At 51.8% G+C, this 12,884-nt stretch overlaps 1 protein-coding gene across 4 annotated transcripts in view; it reads left to right on the top strand.

Annotated features, from left to right (window-relative positions):
• The first annotated feature begins 662 nt into the window (after window positions 1-662).
• LOC115089600 (protein GLUTELIN PRECURSOR ACCUMULATION 3-like) overlaps window positions 663-12,884 on the top strand; it is a 37,285-nt gene continuing 25,063 nt past the window's right edge. For 2 of the 4 annotated variants that reach the window (XR_003856187.1, XM_029597650.1), the window contains exons 1-5: window positions 666-882; window positions 8,335-8,511; window positions 8,774-8,879; window positions 10,246-10,368; window positions 10,638-10,827. Coding sequence is in view for 3 of the 4 variants with exons in the window: in XM_029597650.1 (XP_029453510.1) it covers window positions 821-882; window positions 8,335-8,511; window positions 8,774-8,879; window positions 10,246-10,368; window positions 10,638-10,827 (658 nt within the window). In the remaining variant the exon portion in view is untranslated. Of the gene's footprint in view, window positions 883-8,334; window positions 8,512-8,773; window positions 8,880-10,245; window positions 10,369-10,637; window positions 10,828-12,884 lie in introns of all 4 variants that reach the window. The other 2 variants (XM_029597648.1, XM_029597649.1) reach the window with 2 other exon arrangements.

Genomic DNA, 12,884 nt, shown 5'->3' with positions numbered 1-12,884 from the left:
GATAGGGCACTGCGTGCAGGAAGATCACAACACTCCCGGTATCAGGGTTAGGGCACTGCGTGCAGGAAGATCACAACACTACTGGTATCAGGGATAGGGCACTGCGTGCAGGAAGATCACAACACTCCCGGTATCAGGGATAGGGCACTGCGTGCAGGAAGATCACAACACTCCCGGTATCAGGGATAGGGCACTGCGTGCAGGAAGATCACAACACTCCCGGTATCAGGGTTAGGGCACTGCTTGCAGGAAGATCACAACACTCCCGGTATCAGGGATAGGGCACTGCGTGCAGGAAGATCACAACACTCCCGGTATCAGGGTTAGGGCACTGCGTGCAGGAAGATCACAACACTCCCGGTATCAGGGATAGGGCACTGCGTGCAGGAAGATCACAACACTCCCGGTATCAGGGATAGGGCACTGCGTGCAGGAAGATCACAACACTCCCGGTATCAGGGATAGGGCACTGCGTGCAGGAAGATCACAGCTCTGGAGATCCTGCACAGGGCAGTGCAGAGAGGAAGATCACGGCAGCCCCAGCATCAGAACTAAAGGCAGAGGCGTTGCCCCCCCCCCGGAATTCCCTCCTCCTCTCCGTGACTGGCTGGGTGCTGCACATCTGAAGTCAGGAGGGGGCGGGGCGCCGCTGGAGCTCTCCTCCCACTCCTGCTCCGCCTGAGTTTTGTGAAATCTCCACTGGGGGGTGGCGGAGTTCGGACTCAGGAAATCAGCAACTTTCTGTCCAGGTGCCTCGCGGGCGGGAACTCTGTGCCGACCAAACTGCTCCGAGCCCCGCCCTTGCGCAGTAACGTTCCTCATGGCCCCGCTGGAGTTGTACGCGCTTTGGTCTTTACGGGACCCACCCCGGCAGCTCATCAGGTGCGTGCCCTATTCCCGCTACCCTCCAGCTCTGGGGGTCCCTCTAACTCCTGTCCTGTAAATCCCCTGTTTCTGGGGATGTTTCTAATCTCTCCCTCCTGTAACACCCCCTCCCCCCCTAGTTTTGGGAGTCTCTCTAACCTTGCCCTGCCTAATATCTCCCCTCCTGGTTCTCTCCCAGTCCCGGGGGCCCCTCTAACCTCTCCCCTCCTGTATCTCTTCCAGTTCCTGGGGGCCTCTCTAACCTCTCCCCTCCTGGTTCTCTCCCAGTTCCTGGGGGCCTCTCTAACCTCTCCCTTCCTGTACCTCTCCCAGTTTCTGGCGGCCCCTCTAACCTCTCCCCTCCTGTACCTCTCCCAGTTCCTGGGGGCCCCTCTAACCTCTTCCCTCCTGTACCTCTCCCAGTTCCTGGGGGCCCCTCTAACCTCTTCCCTCCTGTACCTCTCCCAGTTCCTGGGGGCCCCTCTAACCTCTTCCCTCCTGTACCTCTCCCAGTTCCTGGGAGCCCCTCTAACCTCTTCCCTCCTGTACCTCTCCCAGTTCCGGGGGGCCCCTCTAACCTCTCCCCTCCTGTACCTCTCCCAGTTCCTGGGGGCCCCTCTAACCTCTCCCCTCCTGTATCTCTCCCAGTTCCTGGGGGCCCCTCTAACCTCTCCCCTCCTGGTTCTCTCCCAGTCCCGGGGGCCCTTCTAACCTCTCCCCTCCTGGTTCTCTCCCAGTTCCTGGGGGCCCCTCTAACCTCTCCCTTCCTGTACCTCTCCCAGTTCCTGGGGGCCCCTCTAACCTCTCCCCTCCTGTGCCTCTCCCAGTTCCTGGGGGCCCCTCTAACCTCTCCCCTCCTGTACCTCTCCCAGTTCCTGGGGGCCTCTCTAACCTCTCCCCTCCTGTACCTCTCCTAGTTCCTGGGGGCCCCTTTAACCTCTCCCCTCCTGTACCTCTCCCAGTTCCTGGGGGCCCCTCTAACCTCTTCCCTCCTGGTTCTCTCCCAGTTCCTGGGGGCCCCTCTAACCTCTCCCCTCCTGTACCTCTCCCAGTTCCTGGGGGCCCCTCTAACCTCTCCCCTCCTGTACCTCTCCCAGTTCCTGGGGGCCCCTCTAACCTCTTCCCTCCTGGTTCTCTCCCAGTTCCTGGGGGCCCCTCTAACCTCTCCCCTCCTGTACCTCTCCCAGTTCCTGGGGGCCCCTCTAACCCCTTCCCTCCTGTACCTCTCCCAGTTCCTGGGGGCCCCTCTAACCCCTTCCCTCCTGTACCTCTCCCAGTTCCTGGGGGCCCCTCTAACCTCTCCCCTCCTGTACCTCTCCCAGTTCCTGGGGGCCCCTCTAACCTCTCCCCTCCTGTACCTCTCCCAGTTCCTGGGGGCCCCTCTAACCTCTCCCCTCCTGTGCCTCTCCCAGTTCCTGGGGGCCCCTCTAACCCCTCCCCTCCTGTATCTCTCCCAGTTCCTGGGGGCCCCTCTAACCCCTCCCCTCCTGTATCTCTCCCAGTTCCTGGGGGCCCCTCTAACCTCTTCTCTTCTGTAACCCCTACCCCTTAGCCAGGAGTGGGGGGGCTCTAACATCTCCTGTAACCCCTTAGTCCTGGGGGTCCCTCTGTGTACGTCTGCTTGGGGGTTACATTATATAAAACTCCCTGTACGGGGGAGCCCACTGCAGCCTCCTGGTCCCAGTGACCACATGCCAGAAGGGCTTCTGGGCCGCGATCCTTCACCTCTAAGCCACAGGGTTTTTTTGATGCCCTATGTGAACAATTACAATGCTGCTCCCCCCCCTGATTCATTCAGTTTCTTTCCCGGCCCAGCCCCCTCCTGCAATCTATATTTTTAAAAACCGTGCACCTCCCCGCCTCACCTCGGTCACACGTGCAGAGCACAGAGAGACCCTGACCAAATACAGAGACCAGAAAGTATAAACAGAAAGGTGCGTAGAAGAACTGGACTGGAACCCACAACAAGCAGAGCAACCATGGGAAAATAGACAGTACCATTCTTCATAAAACATTAAATAATAACATCACGAAATGTACAATCATAGTAGTAAAATCATATTCATAAACAAAATAAAAAAAGTTCATTTCATACCACATGATTCAATAATTCAATAGCCAGTGGCTGTGGTGGTGTTCAATATTCAACAATACTATATTACTGTGGCTGTGGTGTTGTTCAGGGTTCAATAATACTACAGCCAATGGCTTATCCATCTAGAGAAGTTACAAATACTAGATACTCGATTAACTCATTCTAATTGCCTGTCTATAAGATTGTTGTTATTCATTTGTTGTATTATTATGCCTTATTTGTTGGATTATTATCCCTTATTTTAATTCATTTTTTTCCAAGTTCACTCTCCTGTTCTATGTAAGACTCGCATGTTTAGTCATCCTAATGTTATATGTAAACCCAGGTGATTGGTAACACTGTTACCAGAACCTCTGTATATAAAAAATGTTAAATAAATAAATAAATAAAATAAGTATTTCAAGCCAGTTAACAAATAGAATATCCCAAATTTTCCAAACATCAATGAAATATTTCAAAACATCTGATGAATAAAAAAATCCAATAATTAAAAAAAAAGTTCTACTCCACCCCTCCAAAAAAAATAAATTAAATATTTCAAAAGAGCAGAAACATCAAATTATGCCCAATAATTAAAAATGAGGACTTAAAAATCTCCTGCTCTCCATACCTGATATCTGATTTCCAGTCACCCTGAGATCCTCGTGGAGTGGGAGACATAGGGCCCTACAAATTTTTGTCTTCCCTTTCTCTCACACACAATAACACATTCATTCTCTCGCACACAGACACTCTCTCTCTCACATAGGCTCTCACAGGCACACGCAGACGCACATACATAATGTATCTGAGTGGCAGAAGGAGCCTGTGTATATGTGACACACAAGAACACAGGCTTTCATACAGTCGCACACACATGTGCTCACACAGACACACACATACAGGGCCTCCTATTGTCATTGGGCCGTGGTGGGATGAGCTCCACACGGCCCAACGGCCTTCCTGCTAGAGGGGATGGGGAGCGGAAGTTGTACGTGGGCCCAGGGGGAGTTTGCAGGAAAATATCAGCCCGGGGGATTGTTTTCAAAACCAGCCCATGGGAAATATGTCCAACTTCCTTGTGCTTTCCCTGCAGCATGGGTTTCAACAATTCCCAAAAGCAGGCCAAACTGACCCTTCAGAGGAACATCAAGGGATCTGGTGCCTGGCAGAACTCAGCCAAAGAATCTCCAACATAAATGTCACATTTTTCTAAGTTAACTAAGTAGTAGAGCAGACCCCAGACCAGAAGTCAGCAAACACAGCTGCAGGTCCCCCCGCCTCCTCCAAGCATGTTATATATAGCGGGTATATATCCTGGATTCCTGCTCTAGTATGCAGGATTCCTGCTCTAGTGTGCATATTATATATATATAGCATGTATATATCCTGGATTCCTGCTCTAGTGTGCAGGATTCCTGTTCTAGTGTGCATATTATATATAGCATGTATATATCCTGGATTCCTGCTCTAGTGTGCAGGATTCCTGCTCTAGTGTGCATATTATATATATAGCGTGTATATATCCTGGATTCCTGCTCTAGTGTGCAGGATTCCTGTTCTAGTGTGCATATTATATATATAGCGTGTATATATCCTGGATTCCTGCTCTAGTGTGCAGGATTCCTGTTCTAGTGTGCATATTATATATATAGCGTGTATATATCCTGGATTCCTGCTCTAGTGTGCATATTATATGTAGCGTGTATATATCCTGGATTCCTGCTCTAGTGTGCATATTATATATATAGCGGGTAGATGTCCTGGATTTCTGCTCTAGTGTGCATATTATATAGATAGATATAGCGGGTAGATGTCCTGGATTTCTGCTCTAGTGTGCATATTATATAGATAGATATAGCGGGTAGATGTCCTGGATTCCTGCTCTAGTGTGCATATTATATAGATAGATATAGCGGGTAGATGTCCTGGATTCCTGCTCTAGTGTGCATATTATATAGATAGATATAGCGGGTAGATGTCCTGGATTTCTGCTCTAGTGTGCATATTATATAGATAGATATAGCGGGTAGATGTCCTGGATTCCTGCTCTAGTGTGCATATTACATAGATATATATAGCGCACTAGAGCAGGAATCCAGGACATCTACCCGCTATATCTATCTATATAATATGCACACTAGAGCAGGAATCCAGGACATCTACCCGCTATATCTATCTATATAATATGCACACTAGAGCAGGAATCCAGGACATCTACCCGCTATATCTATCTATATAATATGCACACTAGAGCAGAAATCCAGGACATCTACCCGCTATATATATAATATGCACACTAGAGCAGGAATCCAGGATATATACACGCTACATATAATATGCACACTAGAGCAGGATTCCTGCTCTAGTGTGCATATTATATAGCTATATATAGCGGGTAGATGTCCTGGATTCCTGCTCTAGTGTGCATATTATATAGCTATATATAGCGGGTAGATGTCCTGGATCCCTGCTCTAGTGTGCATATTATATAGCTATATATAGCGGGTAGATGTCCTGGATCCCTGCTCTAGTGTGCATATTATATAGCTATATATAGCGGGTAGATGTCCTGGATCCCTGCTCTAGTGTGCATATTATATAGCTATATATAGCGGGTAGATGTCCTGGATCCCTGCTCTAGTGTGCATATTATATAGCTATATATAGCGGGTAGATGTCCTGGATCCCTGCTCTAGTGTGCATATTATATAGCTATATATAGCGGGTAGATGTCCTGGATCCCTGCTCTAGTGTGCATATTATATAGATATATATAGCGGGTAGATGTCCTGGATCCCTGCTCTAGTGTGCATATTATATAGATATATATAGCGGGTAGATGTCCTGGATCCCTGCTCTAGTGATAAAGTCTCTTGCCAGCCAATCAGTTCTTGAACCAATTGCCAAATAATGAGACAATCACACTGCCAGCCAGTGCCAGAAACGCTCACACATACTCTTGTCAGACAGCCACTTTGTCTCTGAAAGTGTATGACATAGAAAGATACCCACACACACACACACATACACACACACACTCACACTCTCTATGTGAAACAGGAAAGAGTGTGAGTGTGGGTGTCTGTCAGAGCGACAGCCACACACACACATTCTGTCACTGTGCTGCTGCTCATGCTCACACATACTCTCAGACAGCCTCTTTGTGCCTGAAAGTGTGTGTGGGGTTATCTTTTTTTCTGACATAGAAAGACACACACACACACACACACACACACACACACACTCTGTCTATGTGAAACAGGAAAGAGTGAGTCTGTCAGAGCGACAGCCACACACACATTCTGTCATTGTGCTGCTGCTCGTGCTCCCACTCCAGTACTGCCTGCCACATCATTACGTAGTGTTTTTCCCTCTCCCTTTCCAGTTCCCATCCCCTCCAGGAGACTCGCTGGTTCCACAGCCAGAAGCCTCCCCAAAACTGCACGGCTCGCCCCATCCTTTTCTGTGACTGTTGCTTGCCTCCACCTCATGGTATGCCCACTGACTGTCTGCTGCTGCTTTTATGGCTCCCTAGGCTCTGCACGTCTCACCTACTCTAGGAGGAGGAGGGACCAGGAGTGATTCATGCTGTTCCTTCAGGGCTTTAAAAAAAGAGAAAAAATGAAGCGCTGGGCCAACACTAGGAATAGCCACAGAGCCCAAAGCAGCGCAGCTCCCGAACCCAGGGCTGGTGCATGGGTATTAGGTGACCCTCCCAGCCCCTGCCTCCCCACACACAATTTAATATTATGCATTTTACATCAAAAAGGACATTCAAAGTGCAGTCTTAGGAGGTAAAACTATCATTTATAACATAACCATTAGATTTACATGCACTGCGGCAGTGCCAACCAGAAAACCCAGCAAAACAAAATCTTCTCCCCTGAAAGAGAGAAGGCGAGCAGAGCACTGCTGATGTGGCCTCTCTCCGGGAGGGGTCACTTACAAATCTTCTGAGGGGTAAAGTCCGTCCTGCCGGGGTGAACAGGCCTGTGCCTAGGGGGGGCAGGGGGCTGTTCTTCCTCCAGCCCTTCCTCTTCCAGGCAGGGACCAGGAGTGGAGGGGGTGAACCTGGAGCAGACAGAGCAAAGGGGGTGATTGTGGGCAGGATGGGAGGGGTTCAGCTGGGGGCAAGGGGGAGGGGGGCAGGAGTTTTGTGCGTCTGCGCCAGGCTGGGTGAGAGGTTAGAGAGGGGATGCAAGGGTGAGGAGTGACAGCTGCTGCCGCCGCAATTCACGTCTTCTCAACCTCCAGTCCTTTCTCTCTCTCCCTTCACCCCAGATTCTGCCTTCTCATTCCTGCTCTCCCCACCTTCCCCCATCTCCAGTCGTCCTCCCTTTCTCTCACCCTGAGATCTCCTCCCTGTACTGATACCCAGTAAAAGATACACGGGCCCAGCAGCAGGGTTTATAATCCAGCGTAGGAGATGGAAATGATTGGCAACGAACTTGAGAAGTTTCACCCGCGAGCTGGCACCGGGAGGCGAGCAGCGGTGCCTTAGGACCGACTCCCTGCTCTCTAACCATGGGGGGGTGACAGCACAGCGAAATCCCGGCCCTGTCGCTGCCGATCAGCTCCTGCCCGTCTCTCCGGGAGCCGAAGTCTCGGGGATCTTGCCCCTCGCTGTGATGTTAGCAAGCATTTTGCAAACTGCCCTGCCATTGGTTAATTGTCCTAAGCACAGGCAAACGTCCGTGCCAGAGCTGGAGAGTGCCGCAGGCATGCTGACGCGTCCGGGCAGCTTTCCACGTTCCTCTGCGATGCAGCAGCAAGGATATGCAGATTCCCGGAGGCGCAGGAGCGGCTGCAGACGTGCGCCGGTCCAGCTCTGAATTCCTCCAGAGCACGGGTTTCTCGCCCTCCCTGAGAGGTCTCCGGAGGACGCGACCTTCCGGAATTCTTGCTTGGTAACTGGGCCCGAGTTCTGAGCCTTCTCTGGTAAATGTGATGGGGAAAGCAAATCTGTAGCCCTCTGTCCTCTTCCCTGTCTTCTTCGCCTTGGGGTTAGTCAAGTTGCTGTTGGCTCTGAAATTCTTCCAAGGCCTGAATACAGCTTAAAGCAGGCGCGGCCACCTCCAGTCCTGGAGAGCCCACAAGCAGGCCGGGTTTTCAGGTGTCCACAATGAATATGCATGAGAGAGATTTGCATGCACCGCCTCCACTGTATGCAGATCTACCTCGTGCATCTTCACTGTGGATATCCTGCAATCCTTTGTTTTCAGGATATCCGAGGACTGGAGTTCGCCATCCCCTGGCTTAAGGTTTTGATAGCGGGGATGTTGAGGAACGCGGCCCCTGCCTGTCTCTATTGCTTCCCCAATTAGAGAGTCAGTGCTGCAGACGGACGCGTGGGTGCGGGCTTCCATTTCCTGATCCTCTCCCACCCTCCGCAGGAGATGCCGTGGCCTGTGTTTCCAGGTCCCCTTGCCCGTGCCGCTGCCGCAGCAGCTGGTGGTCTTCGGCCTGGGGGATTGGGGTTTTTACCCGCGTGAGACGACCATCACGGCCGAGGTGCTGCTGTCTGCCGACTCCAAGCCGCAGAGGATCGGGACGCTGTCGCATGATGCCAGGTGAGTCCTCGGGGGGGGGGGGGGGAGCACGGCCTTCTGGGGGGCACTGCTGGTAAAATACACATCCTGGCTTGGACGCCTCTTGCTGCTCTGCCACTGGTCGGCGTCTCATTACGTACAGGACGTCCCTGGGTGGTCATGCGAGATCAATCGGTGAGCTCGGTGCTGCTCGGCCACGTCCCAAAGCGTGTTAGAAAGTGACCGAGTGAGGAAAGCTGCTGTCCGTCCATGGACCTTTGACCTTTCTTTGTCTGTTGTGCAGGTCCCTGGTGTGGGAAGGGGACTGGAGGCTGGATATGCTCATGACATCTATGAAACAGGCCGACAGCGGGACCCCAGCTAAGCTTCTCCTGACGGTCGACGGGCAGGTAATGTCAGCTCTTCCTGAAGCTCATTGAATCGAGATCTTCATCAGGACGTAAGCTCTGCTTTGTCTGGAGCATCTGGCAGTGCCGAGATTGTACACCGGGGCTTCCCATGCTGTGGGTCCGGGCTCACGCAACCTTCAGTTGGGGTCATAAGTGGCTCAAATGGCAGCCCTCTTCTCACGCCAGCAGCACTGGGGGAGGGGGTGAGAGGGGCTCAGCTGGCAGGGGGGGAGGGGAGAGAATCAGCTGGGCAGATGTGAAAAGGTCGGGCTGGGCAGGGGAGGAGTTGGAGGTCGAGAGAGGGCTCTGCTGAAGGGGAGGAGGTAAAGAGAGGAGATCGGCTGGAGGGTGAGGAGTGATTGGAGGGGGTCGGCATCCCTGGGGGGGGGGTCATGTGACTTGCTGAAACGTGGTGGTATTGGGTAAACGTTTGGGAAGCCCTGTGCAGTCCTCAGATCTGCTGCCGCCCCGCCTCGCTCTCCCCGTGGCCTGGCCCTGCTGCAGGCTCCGCGGGATCCGCGGCCGGCAGCGTTGTGGGAGTTTGTGTGGTGCTGGCTTGGGTTGCTTCTCCCCCTTCTGCGTCACTCGGTGTGGTGTGGTGTGTGTTTAACACAGAAAGTGAGCTGTGCAGACAGCGGGACTGTTTTACAGAAGGACAAGCTGGAGGTCGTAGGCTCCGCTGGAGGCTTTTACCGTTTTCCCCCAGAGGGGAAGCTGAGGGAGCCGAATCGCTCAGCGCCGAGGTGCGGCTGTGCCAGGATTGGGCAGCAGGGCGCTGGCATGTTCCAGGAGAGAGCGGGCGTGCCGCCCGGCGCTGCGGCGGGACGAGGAAGCTGCGTCCTCCGGCTAATGGCAGGAAAGGCGAAGAGCAACCTCCTGCAGGTGGTGCAGCTTGTGCGGCTGACGGTTGGGAGATCTCCTTGGGCAGAGGGTGATGGGTGGGGCAGGGTAGCTGGGCAGATGGGGTGTTTATCTGCCCTCCCTTTGCTCAGCAGGCAGGATGTAGGAGGATTTGTGTTCTCTGCGGGTTTGCTCTTAGTTTCGCTGCTGCCTCTTCCTCCGCGGTGCTTGCTTGCGTTTCTAGCATGTGATTACAGCTGTTGTAATGCTATAACCCCCTTGGGCCTGAGATGGTGCTAGGGGTTGAAGGAAGCTTTCTGGAGGGGAGAGGCTCGCTTGCTCCCTCAGTTTGCCCACATGCATCTCTGCTGGGGTGAATGTGCCTTTTCTTTGACTGAAGGTAGCGCCTTGGTGCAGGGGGAGTGATGGCGCTGCTGCTGCCTGTGTCCTGTGCATGTGTGTTTGGGGGGTGCTGCCTGCTGGCAGGACTGTTGATCTTCCTGAGCACTCTGTCATGGCTGGCTAGGTATTGAAAGGAGGCGGATTCAGCAGCAGCACACCAGCCTGGAAGTGCCTGGACCCCCCGCAATCCCCTCGCCTGTCCGAAAGCAGCATCGCTATCGTCAGACCCGCGGAGCTGCCAGCCCAGGTCAGTATGACAACTCCCAGCCTCGAAGCCTGTGGAGCTGGGGAGAAAGCACTATCCCCAAAACTGGAACACAGAACGGACACTGCACCACGTGGGGAGTGGGAGTCGGGGGCTCAGAGTGAGAGCAGAAGGTGGCCTGGGGGTGGGGAGTGCTGATGAGATGAAGGGGCTGGATTTTGCTCCTGGCTTTCGGTGTGCACATCTCTCTACATATGAGTATATTTACACTTAGGCCTACTTTTTTAATTTTGACTTTTCTGTTTCACCAGGAGAAAGGTCAGAGTTCAGATGTCAGCAGGCAGCCCCATAAACCTCCTTCCCCACCCTTGAAGGACCCTGATGAACCAGAGGCGGGCCAGGCCAGGAGGAAAACCTGGAAGCAGAGCCCCTCCTTGAAGAGAAAACCTCGTAAGCTACAGTTTGACAATCGGGAATCCACGGAGAAGCCACTGGTGGCAGGTACAGTGATGCCACGAAATCCAGAGCAACTGCAGACAAACTGTGAACAGGGTGGGGGGAGGGCTGGAAAAGATACAGAGAACGGTGGCCAAAACGATAACGGGGTTAGAAAGGCTAAAGAGCTTAGAAGTGTTCAGCCTGGAGAAGAGATGGCTGAGAGGGGCTACGATGGCAGTCCTATGACATCGTGAATGGAGGAGAAAGGTTAAATGTGAATCTGTGGTTCACGCTTTCAAAAAATACCAAGACTCAGGAATACTCAAGTTAGTAAGTAGCACATTTAAAACAAATCAGACTATTTTTTCACTTGATGTACAATTAAGCTCTGGAACTCATTGCCGGAGGATATGGTAAAGGCAGTTAGTGTAGCTGGACAAGTTTTTTGGTTTTTTGTTTGTTTTTTTAGGAAAACTCCATGAATCATTTAACTAGGTAGACTTGGAAAAAGCCAATATTTATCCCTGAGTGTTAGCAGCATGGCATCCAACTACTATTTGGGATCCTGCCAGGTACTTGTGACTTGGATTGGCCACTGTTGCAAACAGGATACCGGGCTTGACAACGCTGCCACTTGCATTTTGAGAGAGTTCTAGGCTAACCCCTTTTGCAAATCTTTCTGCAAGAAAGCCAAAATCACCGGAATTGAAGCCTGACTGGGAAGAACCCTGGCTCCTGGCACCAGGATTCGAAAAACTTCCAGACATGCACGTAGCAAGAGAAGTCAGTCTTTGTCTTTCTAGCCTGTAGCAAGGTTGTAATGACCCCTTCCAAATACTCTTCCTTCTCAATCTGCTTCCTTCAAGAGCCTGGCCACAAGATGCACGCAGTCTGCCTGTTCCAAAAAGATAGGACCCTGACGTGACAGACGGGAACCTGACGGAGCTGTAAGAGCCCTACTGCTAGGAGATTCACCAAATCCACAGACCTCGGCCTTTGGGGCCTCTCCAGATGAATCAGAATTACTTTTTCTCAATGCCCCTTCCAATCAGGGGCAAAGGAGGGAAGATGCAAAACAGGACAGGGTGTCCAGACCTTCCCATCCCGGCTCTCTTCTTCAACTCCAAGAGCCTTGGGGCCCTGGCATTCAGCGTCATCACCATCGAATACATCTGAGGAAGCTCCCACGTGACCCTGATGAGAGCAAGTGCTTCCTCCACCAGCTCCCTCTTCTGCCTGCTTAGAAAATCCACCTGCACGTTCTCCACACCTGCCAAGTGAGTCGCCGATAATATCTTCAGATGTCGGCCTGCTCAAATGAACAAAATCCCCCTTCCACAGAGACCTCTGGGCTTTTGGTTCCTCCCTTTCTGCGTAGGCTACTCCTGTCACATTGTCAGGCAATATTCTTACTGCCTTGCCCATGACTGAAGACTTTCCTGACCGCCCTCGTTTCTAACCCATTGATGGACCAAGATGTCTCTGTCCTCATCCACAGGCCCTGTGCCATCTCATTCTAACAAATGCCCCCCCGCACCTCTCAAGCTGGCATCTGAAGTTACCATTTACCAAATCCAGAATTTCCAAGAACCTGGGAGACTTCCTTTGCCACAACTTAAACATGCTATCATTACCCCAATGATAAAAAAATCTAACCTAGATTCATCTGATCCAGCAAACTTTCGACCAGTATCAAACCTACCCTTCCTCTCAAAGATTATGGAAAGAGTCATCAACAAACAACTAACTGATTATTTAGATGATCATCAAATACTCTTCCCATCCCAATATGGGTTCAGAAAGTACCACAGCACGGAAACGCTTTTGATATCACTTTCTGAGGTGCTACTAAAAGCTTTAGATGCTGGCAAATCATACCTCATCGCCCTTCTTGATATATCAGCTGCTTTCGACACGGTAAACCACAACACCCTTATTACCCGTCTATCTGAAATAGGTATCTCGGGATCGGCTTTACTATGGTTTCAGTCATTCCTGAGCAATAGAACATACAGCGTTAGATGTGGACGAAGTGAATCCAAGCCAAGAAACCTCTCTCAAGGAGTCCCCCAAGGATCTTCTCTCTCCTCCACATTGCTCAATGTTTACCTTACACCGCT

Source organism: Rhinatrema bivittatum, chromosome 4 (genome assembly GCF_901001135.1).
Source record: "Rhinatrema bivittatum chromosome 4, aRhiBiv1.1, whole genome shotgun sequence".
Classification (NCBI taxonomy): domain Eukaryota; kingdom Metazoa; phylum Chordata; class Amphibia; order Gymnophiona; family Rhinatrematidae; genus Rhinatrema; species Rhinatrema bivittatum.
Note: the sequence above shows the minus strand (reverse complement) of the source record. Positions and strands in the feature narration are given on the sequence as shown.